Here is a 24,166-nt window from a genome sequence, read left to right as displayed (position 1 = left end):
AATCTAAAGTCTTGGGAAACCATCATTCTGATGATGATGACTCCATTGATGTATATGATGATGAATTCCCAAGTGCACCAACTGATCTTTCGGTTTCTCAAAAATATTTTGATTTGAAAGATTTAAATCTAAAATTTGATTTAGTTAAAGAATATTTTCTTACGGAAACTTCCTCTTCAACTCACTATCCCTTGTGCCCTACTATTTGTAATGCATTAAATTGTAATGAAGATACACCATGATCTTCAAGTTCATCATCTAATGAGCAGAATTTTGAATTGACACAAGGTAGTGAGGTTATCCATGATGAAAAAGAAAGCAATGAAATCATCAAGCATTCATTCCATTCCTTGTCATTTCCAATTTTGCATGAGCACAAATCTACAAATCAGGTTGCTCATAAGGTTTCTCCAATTTATGCATCTTTAGATTTGCAATTAGAAGAATCTTATGACTTGAGTAATCTATTTGTTGAAGTTTTACAACCTGATCAAACTAGTGATGTGGATTGATGCCATTTGGATAGTGGTTATCTTGTTGAAATTACTGGTAGTAGTTGTCCACACACAATAAACGATCTGATCCAATCTTCAAAGTGCAATTCTATAATCATTGAAATTTTTGGGACTTGCCAAGAAGTCGAGGCACTCCAACTATTGATGGTTATGATAGGTTCTCACCATTTTGGTAAGATCCCCGAAGTAAGTCAGATCTAAATTTTCTCGCAAAATTCTTTTCTTTGCATAACTTCACTGAATGCAAACCCCTTCTTCAAATATTTTCGGTATTTCGGATATAGCTTTTCTAATTTTCAAGATTCAGTTTCTAATCAGATTGAGGATTTTATTTCAATTGATTTATCTCCATGAAAATTTCTTATATCTAACTCGGGTTTGGAGTGTATATCTTTTATGGATGCACAAAGCTATGAAGCTGATAATTTTAAAGATTATCATTAGCCGAAGGATTCATACATGTCAGATACTTTTGAAAATGATTAGCTCATAGTCTTTCTTGTGGATGCCATGATTCTGATCATTTTCATTATGGCACAAGATATCCTCATGAGTGGTAGTGAATGCTTGAGTTATTTGGTGAATCAAGTTCCTCTTTTTCACAGATTAATTCCCCAATATGATATGCATGTTCACCCATTGTATCTCGACTAGTTTCATGTATTTCCTATACTAGCATTCATTTTCAATTCTTCTGATGATTGTGATGATGGTTCATATTGTAACCAGTTACAAACTAATGGTGTGTTACATTCAACATGCCAGGAATATGATTCTATTGTTCAAAGCAATTGCAAAGCTGTTCAAACTAATCTATCTCTATTGTCCAATAACCAAGAATCTTATGCCTCAATCGACCCATTTGATCATAATTCTGGTCCTAACAATTATCATTTAACTAATCATTTCCCCACCAGTATATTTGATGATAATTGTCTTTCATTGATTGATATTTATGGTTTATCATCTTGTTGTTCAGATACTTGGCAAGTAGTTGAGGCACCATAAAATTTTCTAATGGTTATGTTAGGTTCTTACGGCCTTGACAAGTCTTCTGAAAATGATCACATCAAATTCCTCTCACAATATTCTCATCCTGATTCCATGCCATTAATTGAAAGTTCATCTTCTCAAAGATTTTAGGGCCTTCAAGAAGATGGTTTTGAATTCTATGATCCAATCTCTGATTAGCTAGAAACATCTTACTTAGCAATCCCTATTGCTAATAACAAGCTTCAATATTTCTTGATGTTTGCTAAGAAGGACAACAAAGATGAAGGTACATTCACAATAAACCTTCAAGGTTTGTTTTATTGTTGTTCTAATCGAAAAGCTAAGGTTGCAGGTTGGTTAAAGTTAGTTTTTATGGTGCATATTTTTGTCGATAGAATGGACCTTCAATTTTTTGTGCAAGCTATTCAAGTTCTTATCTTCTCTTTTTCACATCATTTTATATCGGTTTAATCGCTCACATCTTTTTGTTTGCAGGTCGGGAACAATTACAGTGGCTACATTTGAAATTTCATTACACTTAACCTTGACCTTCTAGCTGGTTAGGTTAGGAATAGGTCTAACTTCATTCTAGTTTCCCCTTTACACTCATCTTGCACTTGCTCCTTTAGTCTTTCCTTTATTTTCTTACTTTTGACTCGCATGTTGCTTTTAGTTCAGTTCTCCATTTGATTTGTTCTTTTGATATTATATTTCATGTTTTCTTTAATAAGACTCTGCATGAAAGATGTTCCTTTGCTCAAAAGACAATGTGGAAAAACTTGAAAAAAGGGCGACGACGAACAATGCTTGGCTAATATGTTACCCTCTTCTCTATTTGGGTTTATATATCTTTATATTCAATGATGTCTAGATGAAAAATATGATTCATTCCAGACAAAAAACCTTTGGCCAAACTACGAAGCTTGTATCTTTTAGGATCTTCATTACCAACTCAGCCTTGTATTGAATGGTGTTTCAACCTATCGACTCAACTGAATAGGGAATGGAAAGGAGAAAAATTTAAACGAACATATCACTTTTAGATATATTTCAAATCCCTTAAGCAAGGAACAACCTCTCTCATAAATTAAATAAGTTGGGATCTCTCTTCCACCCTTGCTATATTTTTTTAATAAATGCTTCAAGCATATATCTTTCAAATAAAAATAAAGGGTAAAAAAGAGAAAGGATTCTTGCACAGAGAGGTGAAGCAAGCAACTTCACCGGAGTACTGAACTGGCCTACTGGTAGCAAAGCAATGCTTGTGATTCCTTGAGGTGGCTTCGTTGGGGTACTGAATAGGCTCTCTAACAACAGAGCAACACTGAGGAATGTTCTTAACTCTGATTATCAAAATCTTAGTATAATTACTATCCTTCTCCCCTATAGAAACATTTGAGGTATGACTAGTCTTGTAAATGTGTTTGAAGCTGAGAAAGGGAAAATAAGAGACTATACCTTTAACAAGGATAAGTGGCAAAGTTGACGTAATCTACATGGAGAATCAATAATTCCCGAAAGATTGAGACCTTGCACTTAAGAATAAGACCTAAATAGAGAAGTTGGAGTTCTACAATTGTATTGTCGAGTGTTGACATGGCTACAAACACCCTCCAAAATTTTTCCTACACTTGAATTTTGGAGCCTACCGAGGATATTGTGATCTGTTGTTCCATGGTCACTTTATGGTTGGTTGATGTTTTGCAAAGTTTTTAAGTCTTCTTCTCAGATTTTAAGTGTCAAAGTCACTTGTACACACATGCTCAGTCCTTGATAAATTCATAAATGCACTTCTTTTTATGCAAGCTTAGATAGGTATTGTGTAGCCCCTAAAGGTAAGGCTTGCACAATCTCTAGGAATAATGCTTGCACAATGTTTGGTATATTAAACTACGCAGCCTATGCTGACAGTGAGTGTGCAATATTGTTTGATAATCCCTATCACTTTCATTGCAATTGTACTACTTTTCCACTAAGTTTTCTCAACTATTTCTTTTGCGCACCTTTTCTTTCATAAGCGTCACTTTCACTTTCATGGCTATCATTTTTCTTTCTTTCACTTTAACGAGTGTCTTTTTCACTTTATGTTTAGTTTGGCATGTGTCGATTTCACCTTCTTTAGCTTTCATAAGTGTTGTTCTCACTTTTTCTTATTGTCGCAAGTGTCGCCTTAACTATTTCACTCATGTATGTGTCACACCTTCGTGCATCACTAGAGTCAGCTCTAGCACACTCTTCCACATTATATGGTCTTATATATTATAGGAACATGTGCTAGACACATTCCCATAGCTTAACACACTTTCTGGTTGCAGTGGACACTTCTATCGCAACTTGTATTCTAGGTGTTGCAATGTTATGTTTCAATTGTCGCACTTAGAAATAAGTGTTGCTTTGTTGTTGTTTGAAGGTGTGATTGTTAATCATGAGTCCTGTGCATTCCCTTGGTTTGCATTGATGGCATTCATGTGTGTTATATATGTTTAATTCTCTTTCGGATGCTTTTCTCTCTCTTACTTTACTGGTCCCACACACAACCATTTTAGAGCTCTTCTTGATCCTCCTGTTCAGTGCAAGTTATGGAAGCATTAATCTCTCATTAAGTGATGAACACTGTTTATCTATGAGCCTCATTGATGAAATTTTTCCTTCCCAGAATTGTGCACTGAGTATTTTCTCAGGTTAGCTCCTATCATTGCACATTGAGAACCTTCAAATCATGGTCACTAACCCTCATTGCTTGTACGGACTCATTGCACTGAGCCTTGAACAATTCTACCTTGTATAGCACATGGAGCACTTCTAGATGAAAAAAAGGACCTCCTTCATCCCCTTGCAAAGAAAAAATACACAATACATAGGTTCCCTTTCCTTCATAGTGTAGTGAGAACCTTCCTCGAAAAGTGACTTGACATTCTGCTACTGGCCTCAGCCATCTTCACACTCCTCTTTTCTAGTGAGTCTCCCTATACGCATTGCACATTTCTAGTGGACATTGAGTCCACCTATGAGCCACTAAAACCCTCAACTGTGCAAGCGTAGGATTCTTCCCCCTAAGCACTGTGCATTGCACAGTTACAGTGCCTAGTCTTGCCTCCTCTACTGAATGGAACCCCTCACTGCGCCATGCCTTATTTTGCCTTGTCTCCCTTTGCACATTGTGCATTTCTAGAGCATAGTGAGGCCTTTCCTCAGTCACTATGAAGCTCAATTGCGCTATCACTGCCTTCGTCTCCCTTGAGCACAACACATTGTGCACTTTCAGTCAGTAAGCTCATCAATCTGTGTCTTGCACTTGCTCACTATGTTGGACCCTGAAGAGCCCCTCCTTATAGTGCATTATGCATTTCCAATGAATGATGGTGTCCTCCCTCAGCCACTATCGAACTCAACTATGCAATTCTCAACAAGCCTCCTCTCAGCTCTCACACTAGCCTATCACAATCAACTTCTTCCACAAGAAAAGTAGGGATAAAATAGATGATCTCTGCATTGATCTTGCCTTGTTATGAGTGAACTTCATTGGCAAGTGTACCACCTCAACATGGCAAGATGGTGCTCAAGGAAGATGTCACAAAAAGGAAACAAGGAAGCACTTGCATAGAAGACACATAAAGAAGAACCATCATGAAGACATGAAGAGATCTTGGACCATGCCAAAATGATGACATTTCATGATGCCTCATAAGGTTCAAACATTGATCTAAGAACCTTTGGAGGGTGAAGATGAAGAACAAACCATATCTATCATTAAGAATGCAAGACAAAACAACAAGGAGAGGCATTTCACATGGATACATCAAAATGAAGTCTTATGTCATAGTGACCAACTCATGGCCTCTCAAAGTGTCATCACATAGTCCTATGTTGTCCGTGTATTTTCCCACATATTGTGGAATGTAATTGTGTATTTTCAAAAAATAACAAAAAGTAAACATGTAGAAAACCAAGAGTCACATGTGGAATATGAAAAGTCACATGTGGACCAAAGAGTCAATATAAGTTCAAAGTTTGCTTAGGTGTCCAAGGGTCATGAGGATAACTCAAGAGTCACAAGGGATATGAAAGGTCATTCCTCTTGTTATAAAAGAAACCTCATAACTCAAGCAAAGGGATTTTTGGAGGCTTAGACTTTGGAGAGCTAGCCTTAGATTCTCTAGCTTGGCATAGGAGAGAAGATCATTCTTTGGAGAAGTAAGAAGTGACTCAATGTTCCACTATTGGAGCTAGTGGCTCACCATTGTAATTGTGTACTTAGATCTTTCACTTAATCATCAGAAGCTCATTGAGCCAACACACTTCCATGCATGTAACATGAATATTGTAAGACTATTCTTTAGATGTTTGTGGTATATATTGCATTCATATGTACTAAAGAAATTGAACTACTTCATTGTCTTTGGTGGTTATCTTGTTAGATGTGTGTTGTATTTTCTTTAATGACCGTTGTGTCTATCTGAACTACTTCGCTAAATAATTAACAAATCTTTATGTGCTTTAATGCGCCTCTCTTAGGATAGTACTATCACTTTCCTTTTAGAGACTCATTCTTTTCTCCCCTCTCGTGAAAGCCTCCTTTTACACATTGCAATTGGTGTTTCACAGTGTCAACTTACTTGATGATTTCAAAGGCTATGTGCATACTCCCTTATGTTATTCATTACAGCCAAGGCAAACCTTAAGTTATGGTGGTCGGGCTGATACTTCAGATGGGGCTCCTACTCCAAACGATGTGGGGTCTAATTGAGACTTGACATCGGGGAGACCCCCTACTATTAGCAGAATCTAGCACCATGAACACGACTCTAATCCCCTAACCAAGATTAGATCGTAATAGGCCAAAAATCATTGGTTGGAAAAGTACAAAAATAGGCCAATAACAACAACAACAATAACAATAATGATAACAATAATAACAATAATGGCAATAGCAACAACAACAATAATAGTAGAGATGGATAGAGAAATCGGTTGCATGGTCACTTCTCCAACTCACTTACATTATACCATGCAAAAATGGTAGTTTTCGTTGTAAGAGGGGCATGGCCTTTGGCTAACCACCATGCAAAGACCACAACCACCTTGGGTGGCCCTCCCCTAAATCTCAATAATTTTTAAGACATCCCCAAACCCTTGTATAAAGTTGAAAAACCTTGAAGACTCAATTTAACCTTGGGGCTCACCAACTCTAATTTTTTTTAACTAAAGTTGAAAAAGAAGGTTATATGCCAAGACAACCATATACTAACTCATTTTTCCTTGAAAATTGTGTTTGGCTTATGTGTTTTTTCCTAGAAAAATACCATGCCATGTTCTAAAGAAATTTCACCTTCCTAAAGAATCAAACTGCTACAATCTAGCTCAAAATCTATGCTCATACCTGTCTCAAAATCCATGTCCTCAAATTTCATTCCAATTCAAATCCATGCCCTCAAATTTCATGCCAATTTCCTTTTGTAATTCTCATCCTACACTTAAAAAAATCACACTTGTAATTTTGTATGTTACGCACAACTCAAAAAGTGTGCATCAATCACATCTTTCTAGGGATGTGTCATTGCAATGCATCAGTTCTATCTTGAAATTTGTGCCCAATTATGATTTTCTCTTCTCTAAAAAGTTAAGTCCAATTTAATTTATTAAAAATCATATGGTTTCATTAAATTAAATTTGATTATTTGTGCATACAAATCTATTTGTTTTTCCCTCAAATCTTCAACCTTCTTCAATGTTATGTGTATACACAAATGCTCCTCTTCATCCTTCATCATGTCTCCCTTATGCTTCATGACTCCCACTTATAGATCTAATGGCATTTCAAAATTACATACATACATTTTTAAATTCACAATAATATATATAGAAGAGAGTAGGTATATGCAATATTACATAACTTAATCTCCATGAAAGAGATGGATATTACATAATGTGAAACATCCAAATATTTAATCACTAACATATTACTTATTGTGCCGAAAGGTGCTCTACAACCTAGTATGGATATAACTTAGTATGGGGGAGATGTTGTCACAATAGCGTTATATTTAAAATAATAAAATAATACTTACATTAATAAATTAAAAAATAGTAATAACAAAAGAAAATTAATGTCGGTCATAAATAAAATACTTCAATTCTGACCATAATTTTACATCAACAAATACTTCAAATTTTACCTTAATTTTACATCAACAAATACTTCAAATTTCACCTTAATTTTACATCAAAGAGAAATAAAGTAATTGAAAATAAACAAAATTAATTTACTTTTTGGTATGAGGAAGACAAGTAATTTCTTCATTACATAACATTGAGTTCATAGATTGACATATACAAATAGTATTATTGATATTACATGGTGGTAATTCATTATATGTTCAGTTGATATGTAATATTTAAAAACAAAAATGTATTAATAACAAAAAGATAGTTAGTATCCACCATAGATAAAATATTTCAATGTCCATATTAAATAACATATGAGTGAATGCATAAAGATAAGTTACACTTTTGGGCCAAATGTGAGGATGAAATTTCAAAAATTTACTCTTTTATCAAATTGAAACCCTCTAAATTCATATAAGCATTGGAAATTTTGATTCAGAGTAAAAAGATAATTTGTGGAGAATTATGTTGTTGTCCTAACGATATTTTTTGCAAAAAAAAATAGTGTTGTATAATCTATCAAAGTTCCATTAAATGAAATGTTTGTCCTTGCAATTTTTTCACACATCTTAAGAGATATGTGTGTATTCACATAACATAACTTAGTTTAAAATGTGTAATTTAAAAAAAATATATATATGAGCATGATCTACACAAAGAGAACTAAGCTATGCATATTAAAAATTTATTTTTTTATGCAAAATTATATTTTATATTAGTTTTTGAAGTTGGCGAAGTAATATTTCAATTGCATTTTGCAGATATGTGTTCATACAAAATATTTTTCAACTATTTAAATAAATTCAAAAACCAAGAGAACCCTTTTGAAACAGATTCGTAAATGAAGATAATGATATTTTTTGAAAAAAAAATTGTGTATATTTTATGTTATTGATCTTTTATTCAATCCCTTTGAAACTACCCAAAAAAAATTCAAACATTATGTTTAAAATAAATTAGATAAAATATATCATATGAATTCTAAAATGTCAAATCCATATGCCATTGGATAGAGGATTTCTTCACAAATCCAACATGATCAACTACACCACCTAAGGACAAATTCTGTCTTAAGTCCGCTAGGGTACAAAATGGTGTTGTAAAGAAATCTGTAGAAGGGGAGCTAAAACTCTATTTTTTAGGCCCTCGACAACTCGATCGAGCTTTTAAGGCTCAATCAAGCCACTGCTTTTAATCTCGTGCCTAGGTTGTATTGGTAGGAAATTTAAAAAACGTCTCATTCGAGCCCATTGCTAGATCGAGCCACTAACTTGATTGAGGGTTTGTTTTAACCCTCAATCAAACTATCTTTAAGCCCTCAAATAGCTCGATCAAAGACTCAAATATTGCTCAATTGAGCACTTAAAATGGCTCAATCGAGATGATGTTTTTCACCCAAAACACATCCTCGCTTGCCAAAAAGTGTAACTCGGCTTCATGAACAAACCCATAATTTTATATCAATTTTATATAGAGAAAACTAGAGTAGTTTAAGCTAAAAATTTTCTCATATTTTTCACTTTTCATTAGGAGGGAAATGTGTAAAGATATGTAACATCACAAAATATTAATAACAAAAATAATTCAATGTATCTATATATATATATATAGAGAGAGAGAGAGAAAGTTGAGTCGTAACATTTTAATATGGAGAATGTGAATCATAAACAAAATATTTCAAAGTTAAGTATATATTATATAAATCAAGTGAAAATAAAATATTCCTTATAGTTAAAACATTTTATTAGTGTGTTGCTCAAAACTAACATAGATCCATCATTTACAAAGCACTGAGAGGAATCAAATTTCTTTAGGTACAAAAATTTTCTCAAGTTTTGCATTCAAAAAGAGTTTGCATATTGAGAAATTTGATCCTTTTGTAAATAAATCTATGCTGGGTTATTTTAATTCACCATATCTTCATTATAAGATAAGTAAAGTCCATAATTTTTTTTTTGTAACCTTGGTAGGACGACATCTTCATCATGTTCAACTTTTCACCCCAATCGAGGGGATAGAACAAGATTTGAACCCAAGAATTCTGGTTTGACGAAACTTCCTTTCCACTACCATTGTCATTTGAGCTATCCCAAGCAGAAATAAGGTTCATAATTTTAAAAAATAATAAACTTTTACACTTTATTTTTTCACAGGTGGGAAAACAAACTCAGTTGTCAAACCAGCAATGAGGACAACCATCTCTGGCTACTAACCACGAATGCAGAATGACTCATCACCGTTAATCAAAGAAAACCATGCCACCTAAAATAACCAACTAGTGGTCCGTAAGGGGGCATGCTTTTACTCCTGTCAGATGCCTCTGGGTCTTGGGCCGTTAACCTGTTTCCTTACGTACGAGGAAGACAAGCTCTTAGCCAAGCAAAAATAAATTTAGAGCATATTCTAAGCCCATTTAGTTTTTACACTTGTAACCAATAAAACAAATAATCTAATAAAATATAATTACTCAAAATGGCTGTTATTAAAAATACCTGTTTCTTACTCGAATTAAATGGTCATATAATGCTTTCATCAATACGGCAATGACTTTTTATATACAAATCAATGATGGTTCGAGGAAAGACCTCGTGAAGTTTTTAAGCGGTTAAAAAACATTGTACAAACTTCAAACTCTCTTATACAAAGTACCTACTTAACATATAAACTGGCAATGATTCTATGCATGGTGATATTCCATATCATGAGAACATTTTGATTATGTACCTAATTATTGAATACAAACTTCAAATTCCCTCCCCCATACGAGTTACCTACTTAACATATGATCTGCAATGGAAATGATTCTATGCATGGTGATATTCCATAAACATGAGAACATTTTGATTATGTACCTAATTATTGAAAAGTTATTTCCTATTAGATGGAAACAAAAATTCTGATGTTCAAAACAAAGCCATCAAACAAGCAAAATTCGTGTTCTAACACTAATATCACAAGATGCATGTGTAATAAGTCATGGTTACAGAGAAACACATTTGGGACACGCACCAATTTTGAAAACAAATTCATACACTCTAAAGAGCAACAGATTTGACTAGAAGTGTTATTCCTCATTATTATTGTTGCCATATGCAATTGCCCACATTTTTAGCAAGGGTCTAACCTATTTTAGTCTCTGTTTCTTGTCCACATTTTAGCAAGGGCCTAACCTATTTTAGTCTCTGTTTCTTTGAATTTGTAGTATAAGCTTCTTGAACAGTTATTCGTTTTTGTGCATGAATGTTGGTATGAACTCTTTATAAATATTATGATATTATCCGTAACTAAATTCAAATTAAAATGGCCTAAGATTGCTGTGATTGTAAATTTCTAGGCAGTTGGCATTTCACATGATTTCTTCACACCATATTCTCAATCTGTTATGCATCATATTTGAACAGTTAAAAAGGTTGAAAGATAATCAAGGATTCCGTAATGAGATGGGAACAAATATAAATTTTTAGACCAGAAAAGAGCTGATAATTAATGGAAAAGGCTATAAAAATGTGGGAGTAGAAACACGTTGAATCCAAAATTAGCTACTAATTTGGAAAGTCCTCCACAATGTTATCATTAGGAAGCATTACCAAACGCCCTCCCTCGTCAAGGTTATCTAGAACATTTTCATTCAGCTCATTCATTATAATTTCAACTCTTTCAGGCGAGTTATAAGTCTCTGTCTTGTCTGTTCTCAGTGCTAAATACAATGTGAAACCGATATAAGCCATCAAGGCAGCAACACCAATTATCCCAAGAAATACTACGCGTGTTGTCGGCAGAGCAGTATTTCTGAACCAGTCAATAAGTCCACTCATTAGATAGAACATGTTTATTAATATAACGCAAGTTCCTATGACCCATGTCAATACAGCAACCTGTACACAAAGAAGCAAATCAAAATGCTTTCATGCATTGTCAGAAAACAAATAAGTGACAACAACAAAAATCTCTAATAAAGCAAAGAAATGACAATACCAAAAGCCTGAATACTCTTATCATCTTAGAAATAGAAATTATTATAGAAGCAAATCAAAATGCTTTCATGCATTGTCAGAAAACAAATAAGTGACAACAACAAAAATCTCTAATAAAGCAAAGAAATGACAATACCAAAAGCCTGAATACTCTTATCATCTTAGAAATAGAAATTATTATAAGAAATCTTTGCACATGCAATACTTAATAATATCTTGCAGTAATTTGTAAGCCAGCTATTCAGGTGTTGCGAGGAGAGATGGAGAAAGGTGACCGTGAACAATTCTTCAAACTGTAAAGAACGAGAGGCAAAATATGCTCGAGCGTGAAAAAATTGGACACTTCAATTATATGACTTTGAGAACATATACAAGGTTATGGCTCTTAAATAGAGATACGCCCATTACATGCAGGGAGATCTTTTTCCTGTGTATTGCCACTTTAGAGACATGTTATTGTGAGATACACTAGATGTAAGTTGTAACTTTACTGCAGACAATTCACTAAAGCCGAAAGCAGAAACTTACTGCAGAACTATATCAATGTAAACAAGATAACCACTAATGGTTTTTAACTCCAAGATCCTAACTTTGTGTTCATCAAGGAGTTTTTTATCTATTTTTTATGGTATCATATTCTTCACAAGGGCCAAAACTGATAACAGGTGACTCAATATAGTCAAATGGATAGAGGTAACAGGTTGGTGTAGCAGTGACATAAAATGTAGTCAAATCCTGGAACAATATTGCAAATAGAGAGGTGGTAATGCTTCTCTCTTCTTGCACAACGCTTTTCTCACCTAGTATCAGAGACCTATCATAGGTGCCAATTGTTACCAACCTTAGCCACCTCGATTGGCCTCACTCTTATTCCATTTCGCTTGCATGGCAGATTTCTTGTTGCACTGTCAATCTCGAGCCTGCTTACGCATCCTTATCAGTCGAGCCCCCTAAAGGGTCCTCTCCTTAACAGTCGAGCCTGCTTGCGCATCCTCTCCCTCTCCCTTATGGTCGAGCACCTAAAGGTCCTCTCCCTATGGTCGAGCATGGGTAGATGCTTTAATCAAGTTGAAGTGGGGTGATCGCCAGGGTAACACTTCTTTCATGCGATCCCAGGCTGAAGATTCAAGGAGGGAATAGGCTCAAGGTAGATATAACGCTAACAACAAACTGGGGCATGGGCTTGTCTTTCTTGTACGATGCAACGGTATGACCCTTTGGATATGCCTGGATCACTTGTCCATTTGAATCCTTTTATTGCACATCACTTAGCCTGGAAAGGATAGAAGGTCACAATGCAATTTCAAAATGCATCAAAATCAACCCCCTCTTTCGCACATAAAAGCACATGCACAGTGGCAAGGTTAATATCAATCTTCAATGGTGACTGGATTTTAAGAGCTTTTTCTCTACAATTATTTCCCTAAGGTCCCATGCCATTTCATTCTGTGGGTCGTAATCAATCAATTGAGCAATAATGTGGATTTCTGCTCTCGGACAGAGATACTAAATGTCGTCTTTCGCTTTGTACTTAGAATGTCATAAAATAGGTTACATTGAACATCTTATAAAATACCCCTCCTCTCTCATACACATCAATAGACCTCATATGACTTTTCTTATGCAGTCAGTTACAGAATCATAGACCTCATATAGCATCATGGTTGTAAATACTAAAAATACTCATGCATGGTGAAATGTGGTAGGAACCAGGAAATCAAGGAAACTTTGCAATAAACACACAAAAAACCCACAGAACGGAGGACTGACCAGACCAAACATTGAATCCATAGCACCTTGGATTGCACTGCAACAAAGGCCATGGTTATGCAACCAAACAGAAATCCAGAAAATCACCCTGCTAACAAGTACCATCTATAAGACCATTGGTGGAGAAAAGAAAAAGCAGGTAAGCAAAAAATTCCATAGCACAATATGATGGCATGGATGTAAAATAACCCATCAGATTATCCATAGATAAATTCAACAGGCAACAGAAAAGACTTTTGATCCATATCTAGAGGGAGAATTAATATCACCTAATGAAACTCAATGGACTTAAATTCAAAATTTAAAACCTTTGTAAAATTTCTAAAATCTTAGTGCCTGTGTTTTCTGTACAACTCTTACCAGTTTATTAAATTAGCATATATGGCAATGCAGAGAGTAACTACCAAAAAACACACATTCATTTACACAGTACATAAAAATGTTTTTATTGGAGAACCCTCATGGGAAGATACTTCTTAATGGACATTAATGAGGTCTGTTTTACATTAGAGGGTACTCATCTGTCTTCACTACTACACTTGGCTTACAGGCTGTGGCCGCATTTGTTGAACAACTTAGGCCTTGCTTTTGATGGTTGGTTTGGGGCTTTCTTGAATTCAAGCGAGGCTGTTGAGAGGTTTGTCATTGATGTCAAAGGGAAGGCCAGCCATGGAAGCTGGGGAGAGACGGAATGGAAAGCTACAATCTGAGAAAGTAACTAAAATCAGAATGTTATGGATTGAAATAAAAATATCCAAACAATATACAAGACACATGAACTTTCCTAAGAACAAGGATATACTAATCTTAGGCATGAAATTCTCAAAGAGGAGGGATTCTTTACTTATTCAAATCAGTCTCTCATGTTTGTTTGTATCAAAGCCAGGGTTGTGGGGGAGCGCCCCCTCCCTCTCGCTCCCGCTCCCAATTCACGCTCCGAGTGGGAGCGGCTTCGGAACGTCTCGAGAGCGCGCTCCCAAAAACACTCCCAAGGATGGAGCGTTTTCAGGAGCATGCTCCCTAAAAAAAAATGCTCCCTGCCTTTTCAGGAGCGTTTAGATTTTTTTACAAATATCTTTTTGCAGTAATGTTCCAAAAGCAATTTTTTTCAAAGAAACAAATAAGTTTTGAGTGGGGCAGCTTAATGATCAAGCCTGTGGCCCTAGCATTGATATGCGATTCATGGTAATGTTAAATTCTTAAAGTAAAAGGAAATGAAATGAAATGGCTCGGGATGCTCAAGATGTTTGAGAGTGGTTCTGCCCTCATTGGATTTCATATGGAGAAAGTAGAATTTTAGATTTCACTCAAAATCCAGCAGACTTATCAGTTTTTCAGGATTTCAAGATTGGGGGATTGCAATGTTTCCATCGAATTTTGTCATGTATTAGGGTATGGAACTCGTATTTAATCAAGAGCACCAATCCCTCTATGTACCTCGATGTTAGTGATATTGGTTGTCAAACTCCTCTATCATGACACCCCTAAAAATGTACGCATCACTCAAACAAAATCTTGACTTGACATGCTATGTTTTTTCTATCTTATGTTAATGCTTAGAGGGTGATATCAATGACAAATATCCCTATATAGATATAGAGATAATGACAAAGATACCTCTAGATATCACTGCTTAGAGGGTGATATTAATGACAAAGATCCTGATTTTCCAACAAGGCTAAAAAATTAGACATTTCTCATGGTGGCAAGAGGCCCAAGCATAAGAAATAGATAATAGATTTACTTGTCTTTTCTAGTTTCTAGTAGTTTTTATAACTATTGACTCTTTCATATTTATTATGATATTTTTTTAAACAATATATGACAATGTTTGAAGTTGGCAATTATAACTCATTAGTAATGAACTATGAATATGATGCTTCACGAAAGTTTAAAGTTGTTTCATTTCATTTCATTTTATAACATTTCATTTCATGTTAGATATTATTTGTTGTAATGGTTACACTTAGTTACAAGTACAACTTTGGTGATCAATGATGATAAATGTTATATGTTGAATTTTGAAAGCTTGAAACTTTAAGATTGACGAATCATGAGACTCAATATGTTGTATGTTAATGTTACTATGTTACTAACTTGTGGGCGTGGTTGATGAAGATTATAGCTTCTAGATGATTGTTGTTATATGGTTCAATCTATGTTTTCTTATATCTAGTTCATCATTCTACATGTTTTTGTTGACATATATGTATCAAAATATAACAAATATATATATTATATAAAAAACGCTCTGGGATTCGCTCCCAAACTAGGAGCTTCTAAAAATGTCGCTCTCGCACCCGTTTTCGCTCCTGCTCTCCGCTTTCGCTCCTGCTCCCAAGTAACACTGATCAAAACAATCTTGAAAACATGCCTTCCTTTGAGATGCTTTAGCTCCATCATCCCTTTTGATTTGGCATGCCACATGTGCTATCTATAACTGACTGTCGTACCAGCTAAGATTTGACACACTATACATACCGAGTTTTGACTACCAACCAAGATTTTGGTGGATTGTCCTGCTAAACATTTCAGAACTGTGAGATCTAATGCAAAACTCTAAAGATTAACCAGATCATGGAGGTGTGGGAGCCATTGACACCTCTCCTAAAGTCGGCCCTTAAAACAAATTTAAATAAATGTTGAATCTTATGCACATGTCGGCTCCAGGAATGGCAAGTTGGCCTTGTTACCACACAATCTAGCATGGCCCTATGGAAGGGAAAAAACCTAAGGGGCAACTACCAGACTAAGTGACAACAATGGGACAATGACCCACTATCATCTCAAACAGGGCCCCGTGCTATTTAGGGACTTTCACCAATGGGAGGTGTTGACCACTACGTGTCAATGACCCATAGCAGTACACCCCCTTTTTCCGCAAAAGGGATAACACTATCGATGTGTCTGTGCCGTACAACTATCATCATCAGTTTCACTTTCAAGATGTTATGTAAACCCTTTCTGCATGTGTATAATGTAAATAATCTCAGCAGATCCATGTCGTGTATGTAATTTCCTAGGTAAACCTACTTTTCTGGTGACGATCTACATTTTGAGAGGTTTTTTGTCTCACCGATCCATTTTCGGATGGTCGACAGAGTTTTCCTTCAGTCTTACCCCAAAGCCGGAATGGATTTTGTCACTGGGATCTTAGGTGAGTCCTAGTGTTCTAGATTGAGTCTGTGTAAAAGTGATTTGGAAATAATCCTAACTATTTGGTTAGGTTACTTTATTACAAATTGTTTGGTCTATTGAATTATATTTCTATCGCAGAAATTGGTAGTCTGCAAGGGTCGTTTACAAATGGGTTTTCCCCCTTGAGATATAAAAAATATGAAAATCATGATGTAAAGTGTCTTGAGGGTTGGAAAAATAATTTATCCCCTCATAGGTTAATTAATTAAATTTTCTGGCCAAAAATTAATTAAAATCCTAAACCAGAAATTTAATTAATTCTAGGTCTTAGGTAAATTTAAATTCTCTGAAGGCAAAATTCGTCGTTCCTAAAAATTAAATTTTAAGAGGTCGAAGGACTAAGGTAAATTAATTATTTTGATAAATTTTAAGCCATTGATCCTTGGGGTTAAGTCAAAGTCAAAGTTTTGGAGAAATTAATTCAAAAATTTAATTTTTGAATTAATTAAAATGCATTTAATTGAAAAATTCGAATTTCCCCAAATATCTAAATATTTCAATGAATGAGATTAAAAGAAATTTTAATCCTCATCAACAGTGGAACTAGTCATTGGAGGATTTATCTTTAAATAGGAAGTCATTTGTCAGTCGATTGATCCGACCTTTGAGTCGTGTGCTAAGCAAAAAAACTCGTGTAATTTTTTTCGAATAATAAAGAAAGACTTTGGGGTTAAGTTTTGTTGGTGTTACTTTTCATGGAAATATTGTAAGATGTGTCGTTTTCATGCATAATTTTTTTTAGCCATTGATGATAGCTTCTGAAGATTGATTTAAGTATAGGTATCTTGCTCAGTCGCTACGGCTTAAGTGATAATTTAAATTTTGAATGTAATAGCAGGTATCTCTATTTATCTAAATTTTATTATCTTTTTTCGCTTTATTTTAATGGCTGGATTGAGTTTTGCTGGAAAATCTTAATTTTTAGATCCTCGAACGTTAGGGGAAGTTTTCAGTTGAACCAACCAACTCCCGATCCATGTTTTCTACGAAGCCCAATAAAATTATTTCCGAGCTTATCATAAGATTTTTATTGGCGATTCATGAAGGGTTTTGAGCTAATAAGCACATCCTTTAAAATTTAAAAATTTATTTTTTATGTGCGAAATTGATAAATCTAGCTGTTGAGAGCCTTAAATTATCAAATCTGAGAGTGGAGTTGGACTCACAGTCCTCAGATCAGATAGATCTGTCATTCCTGTGCATAGATCTGTAAATTTTTTGGGTTTTCTGACTTGGGTTTTTTAGGTTTTATTTATTTTTTGTATATCCGGGTTCTGGGTGTTTTCGTTTTCAGGTACAGATTGTAGATATGAAGGTGAAGTTTGATTTGAAGCAAAATCAAAGCCCTGGAGTGTAACATCTGGCCTCAAAACCATTTTTATAGGAATTTTTTTTCAGTCCAAGGGTTTTAATTTTTTTAAAATATGGAAACGATTTAACGAGGGTTTCATTGATAAATCTAAAACATAAAAATACATTGCTATGAAATTCGTTTTTCTGGGTTTATCTTGAGCTTTGGACTACAGTTTCTCTGCTGCCTAGAGTTTTCCAACAAAAAATTTTCAGATTTGTTTGCTGCCTGGGGTTTTACAACATAAATTTTTGAAATCTTTTTGTTGCCTTGGGTTTATTCCTCTCTCTTGCTGCGTTTTTCTCTTCTCTAGGAGATTTCGAATTCTTTTTTTTCACTGCCAAAACAATTCTTGATTTTGTTGTCATTAAAAGTTGCGTTTTCCTCCATTTATGCAATGCTGCCAGCATCCCATCCTTTGTTGTACCTACAAAAAACTGCGTTGTCCTTTTAACTCCCAAAATTGCGGCCCTCAAACCCCTCTCCTCTCCTTTCTCACCGCTCCAAACTTGCAACTCCCAGCTATAGATCCCTCCAAAACTTGTCCCCTTTTCCCCACGTGCTCCTCTCCCTCTCTCAACTCCGTCTAGCTTCTCCCTCTGCTAGCCTGCTGCCCTCATTCGCTGCTCCATTCCCCTTACCCGCACTGCAGTTTCTCCTATCTACCATCTGTTGTCCCTGCAACAGATCCAAGTCGCTCCCCTCGCTGCCCCCAACTTCTTTCCTTCATCGTCGTCTCCCTTGCTCCTTCATTCCCTGCAAAACAAAGCTGCTGCCATACCTACGTCGCCCTCCTCTCCATCCGCGAACAGTCCATCGCACCCTTTTCTCTCCTTGCTGCCATCGTCTCTATTCCTCTCCTTGCCGCCGCTGTAGACCTGCACACACACAACAAAACTTATTCATTCGACTTTTTCTTTTATGTATGCCGCTATGCGTGAGTTAGGGTGAGTAAGGGTTAGTAGCATTGGGATTTCTTTTTATTTATGAGTTAGGTCAGTTTAATATTTGATTTTTATTCTTTGCTTTAGTTAGATTCATTTTTTATTTTTTTAATTCGATCTTTTGTTTTGACTTTTATTTTTAATTTTTGATTTGATTTGATTTTTTTATTTTTTATTTTTAACTTGTGATTTTAATTTTTTTTTTCATTTAAAAAAAAAGAATTAAAAGACATAAAAAATCAAAAAATCTAAAAAGTTAAAAAGTTAAAAATCTAAAAATTAAAAAAAAAAATCTAAAACATATTTCAAATTCTAGTGACTAAGGAATAAAATTAAAAAGGATTTGCGCTTTCACATTAAATTTTTTAATGTGGCCTATGGCCCATTAAAATTTCAGTTTATTAATCCTTTTGATTTACTTTGTCATATTAAAAATTCAATTTCTTCATTTACCATATTAAGTTAATTTCCTAAGGAACAATTGAACTGATTACATAAATTTCCTTGGTGTCATTTTGTGATAATAATTTCTATATTGGCAAGCATGATTAATGTTTTAAAACATTATATTGCATGTTGAAAAATTGTTCTAGATTTGAATTCTTAACGAAAATCATTTTAAATCTGGAATCTCTTGCATGATAAAGTTTTGGGCATTTACGTTTAATCATTCATGATTGTCACTATTCGTCACATTTGTAAATTGCTTTGGATAACTTGTTTTTTACTTAATCTATGGTTAACCGAATACGAAGGCACTAGTCTATAATCCTTTCTATCCTGTGGATGTGTCTTGTGTTTAATCTATTCATCTCAGTTAACCAGGTTTTGTCCTAAATTCATCAAGTTTTTCATCTTCAAGTCTCCTAGAGCCTATCTTCCACAGACGTTTCACCTTCATTCACCATAGGGACTACCCCCCTTGACTTGTCTAGGAGAGAGACTAAACGAAGTGAGTAAGGATTAGATTGATGGCCCTTACTCTGAGCGTTGTCATGGTGCCTAGACACTTTGTGCAACAACATTTTTTGGCGCCGTTGTCGGGGACCGATTTATTGGGCCTTGGCTTTACGACATTCATCTTTCATCTTTCTATCATTCATTTTAGCCAGCAACACCAACATTTTTTTGGCACTGTTGTCGGGGATAGAGTTTTTTTGTCCTTGGTCCTGGCAACATTTTTCTAATCATCTAATCTTTCATCATTTCTTATCCCATCAACACAACATTTCCTAGCATCATTTGATCTTTTCATCACTTTATCTTTCGTCATCTCATTAATCGTTTCATCTGCACTTTTAGCACCTGGACATTTCGGTTCATTTCTTGTTTGGGTGGCGACTCCACTTATTCATCCATTATTTCTCAGACAAGATGCCCTCCCTTATATCTAGTTATTTTTACCTTTTGGATCCTAGAGCTAGATTCATGTTCAAGTGGCGACTCCACTTCTTTCATTTCTTACAAGAATTTCTACTAGAAGCTCGCTTCTTGTGGATTTCTTGATTTTCTTGAGCATGGGTCTCTCTCTACCATCCATTTGGTCCCTCCTTATCACTTTAAGCAAGTTATCCATGATGACTTGTTTGCCCTGTGTCATTTTACTAACTTTCTCCATGATATGCCGGAAGAGGCCATTCATAAATTAACTTTGTTCTCAAGTGGTGATTCAGCCGCTGCTAGAAAGCATTTATCCAGAGTTACCCATTAATAATCAAATATTGTCGTTCTTCCCAATATAAACATGAAGATGTCAAGATGCGTCTATTTGCCTTTTCTTTAGAGAGTGATGCTTTGAATTGGTTTCATAATTGTTCTGAAGATTTTTTTGCTTCTTTACAAGACATCATCGATGCTTTTAAAGATAGATATGGAGATCAAGGTGGCTTGCCTTGTGCCCCTAATACTATGCAACAGGATGAAAGTGATCTTGTAAAGGATCCGACTATCAATGAAAGGTTTCAAGACAATTCTCCATATAAAAATGTGCCATCCACTTGTACCGTTGCAAGATGAATCCATGATAGTGGAAAAACAAGGACAAGTTGTCAAATTAGTGTTGACAATGAAAGGGAAAATGATAAGCATGTTATAGAAGAACTAAAGCAGTTGGTTAAAGACATGCAGTTCAGTCAAAGACAGCTGGTAAAAAATATGGAGCTTAGTCAAGAAAAATTTATAGTTGATTATGCCAAGGATATGAGAACTTTGTATGCTCAGCTGGAAAAACGTGATAAGGAGATGGAAATCATGAAAATTAAACACTTCGATCACGTAGCCACTATAGTAGAAAAGTGTGCTCAGAATATGGAGGCTATGAGGACCGACATGCAGAGTCATCATGAGAAAGAAAGGACTTCCATGCAAAACTATTTACTAGTCATGAGAGAAAAACATGCTAAGGAAATGGATGACCATAAAAGCAGATAATGACAAAGTAATAAAAGATATGGAAGCTGTGTTGATCAGTGGTTGTCATTGATGTCAACCCAAGCAACACCATGGGCTACCCCGATCTTGCAAGGGCATTTTGACTTGACATCTCATATTATTTTACATCAAAGATCTTCTCAATGGATTCTACTCATTGAGATGTTTCCGTTGATATATGGCACGCCTCGCAATTCTTCACGATTAGAGAGTTATTTGCGTTTGAAGTTAGTAACCCCAGTTAGTGGGCTAAAACCCTATGGGGTTGTGGGATGGCACTCATAATTGGTTGTGGTCATTGAATAGTCAATAATTAATAATATTTGTTTGCTCCTAAAATCCCTCCAACATTCACTTGTTGAGGACCCTCTCAACTCAAGACATTCATATAAATAATGACCCTCATATCCTCCTCTTGTAGGGATTTTGTGTCTTCAAACAGGTCATTGTGACATTTTCGCTATAACATTTTTTCTTCGAAGCTTCAGAAGCTAAAATTAAAACCCATTTGAGCCGAAATCTTGATGAACCTCGTGACCGAATTTCAGATCTTGGTTCGCTATATTTTCAGAGATATGATCTGAGGAAGTCAGGATTTTTGCAAGCCCCCGAATTCCATGTGAAACAGGTGATGTTGAGAAAATCATCATAACTTTCTCTCTGAGCATTGGATTCAAATTTCGTAAATAGTCACAAAAATAGGACAGATTGTAGTTTGTTGAGTAGCGTTTTCAGGGTCGAAGCTCACAACAGTGACACATGGCACTTTGTACAAGTTCATTCTACTGAACCAGTCTATAATCAGGTCATCGTGGGAGATTGGGCATAACTCTTTCTTGAAAAATCCAATCTTGATCAGACCTATAGGATTGGAAAGAGGACTCAGAGAGATACCACAGGACGAAATTTCAAACCCTGGAGATCTGAAATTACATAGATACAACATATTCAATATTGAGCTCCTAGAAGGCAAGAAAAAGCATGCATTCAAGGATCATTGCAGTAAGGACCACACATCAACAGTCAAGGGTAAGTCTCCTACAGGAAGGTATGTATGATTAGTGTTTATATTTGAATTTTGAGTATCATCTTTGCATATGTTTTTGCAGGACAACGTAAGTATATACTGTGTTTCGATTATATCTCTATGTCTCTATATGTCAGTTAGTTTTGATACCACATTTTAGATCAGTGAAACATGAATCTCCGATCACTCACAATTAATCACGACTCAAACTCTGCTCTTCCCTCAAACGATCCGATTCAACTATGGGCGAGTCAAACTCGCGTTGCCATGTTTGACTCGTGGTCAATGTGAGTTTCACTTGCGACTCACCGATTAATTGTGATTTAGGCGACTGACGTGATTTTCAGCCCTCAACTCGAGGGGCACATGTTTTAACTTTTAGGGTTCCCATATTTTTTGTTGTGTAGTTTAGTTAGGTTAAAAATTAAAAGTCGGTCTGTAATTGACTTTTCATACGTTGAGAAGGTAATATAGGCATGATTTCAGTTTCAATTTACTCCACGTAATAGAGTCGTAGTGTAATAGATGCGCAGTGTGCAGTGTGCTCCATTGTAGCTTCAGCATGTGCTTGGTCAGAGATTTCAGTAGCAAACCATTATCGTATCATTTTAGCAGCAATCAACAGATTTCAGTTACTGCTGTTTTACTGATTAGTATGCAGTATTTTATAAACTTTTAGAAGCAGATGCTTCTGGTTCGATGTAATCACAGGTTAGGAGTCAAGACCCAATACTTTGGATCATGTTTGGACTCATAACATATATGAGATAGTTATTCATTCATGATATTTTGGACATCTATTGATATTATGCATTGTTTGGACATGGCTTTATTGAATATCAATGAAAAATGTTTTTCTTTTAATTCAATATATGTGTATATCTTAAATTATTGAATTAACTGATTTTTTCCCGATTTTTTCCTGATCCGATTAAAACTCTTCGCTCTTTTGCCTCGCAGATTTATTGTCGATTCCGAGTCTGCTAACATTGTTTTAGATGTCCTATTCTTGATACTACACATTTGATGCTACATATTCTTGATGCTACACCAAGCCTGCTAAATCTATATGATGTTGTAAGTTCATGTTACTTGTCTATCATAGTTGATAGAATGGTCTATGTTGATGCACTTAGAACTTGGTCCATCACAAGTCTAGGGTCTGTCATCAATTTTTATTGTATATATCTTTAGGTCAGTTTTGAATAGAGTCTTGCATAGAGTCCAGGCCTATATCAAGAGTGGGAGTCTTTGTCTACTACTGCAACAAGTCAACAACAAAAGTGACAAGCACACTTCAGGTATGCATTGCAATTTTAATTTGTATTTATTCATTATTATGCACTTACATGTGTTTTGCAGGCAAAGGAAAGTTGAAGGGTATTTTGTTTTGTTTTGGGATTGGTTTCACCGGGCAAATTTTGCATGCAGGTAGAAGAAGATTCAAGTACAACTTCAAACAAGAAATCAAGAGCAGAAGTATCAAATCAAAGGAAGCATTTGTAATGACCCATTTATAAAAGTTAAGAAAAGTTAAGAAATGATATATGTATATATAATAATTAATTATTATAAAGTTATAAACCTTATATTTTAAAATAATATTAATAAACATCATAATTAAAAGATATATGAAAATCATATTAAATATAAAGTTCAAATTTTATAATTTAGAAACTTAATACCAAAATAAAATACATTAATAGAACAAAAGGGCAAACCGTAACTAAATCATAAGGAACGGGGATAAGCATACGGTCTGAGAGCGTGGCAGCAGGGAGGGAGGCGGTGGTTGCATG

The 24,166-nt window shown here is 35.2% G+C and overlaps 1 protein-coding gene across 9 annotated transcripts in view; it reads right to left on the bottom strand.

The window, feature by feature from the left end:
* Nucleotides 1–9,398: 9,398 nt before the first annotated feature.
* LOC149207393 (metal transporter Nramp3-like) overlaps nucleotides 9,399–24,166 on the bottom strand; it is a 405,254-nt gene continuing 390,486 nt past the window's right edge. For 3 of the 9 annotated variants that reach the window (XM_089395710.1, XM_089395708.1, XM_089395709.1), the window contains one exon: nucleotides 11,151–11,548. In XM_089395710.1, coding sequence (XP_089251836.1) covers nucleotides 11,216–11,548 — 333 coding nt within the window. In that variant the 3' untranslated portion in view covers nucleotides 11,151–11,215. Of the gene's footprint in view, nucleotides 10,014–11,150; nucleotides 11,549–13,457; nucleotides 13,506–24,166 lie in introns of those variants that run through there. The other 6 variants (XR_016252622.1, XM_089395713.1, XM_089395711.1 and 3 more) reach the window with 5 other exon arrangements.

Source organism: Pinus tabuliformis, chromosome 1_2 (assembly GCF_031772625.1).
Source record: "Pinus tabuliformis cultivar Carrire ecotype Pingquan chromosome 1_2, CPIR1, whole genome shotgun sequence".
NCBI lineage: Eukaryota > Viridiplantae > Streptophyta > Pinopsida > Pinales > Pinaceae > Pinus > Pinus tabuliformis.
This window is presented reverse-complemented; position numbering and strand designations above follow the sequence as displayed.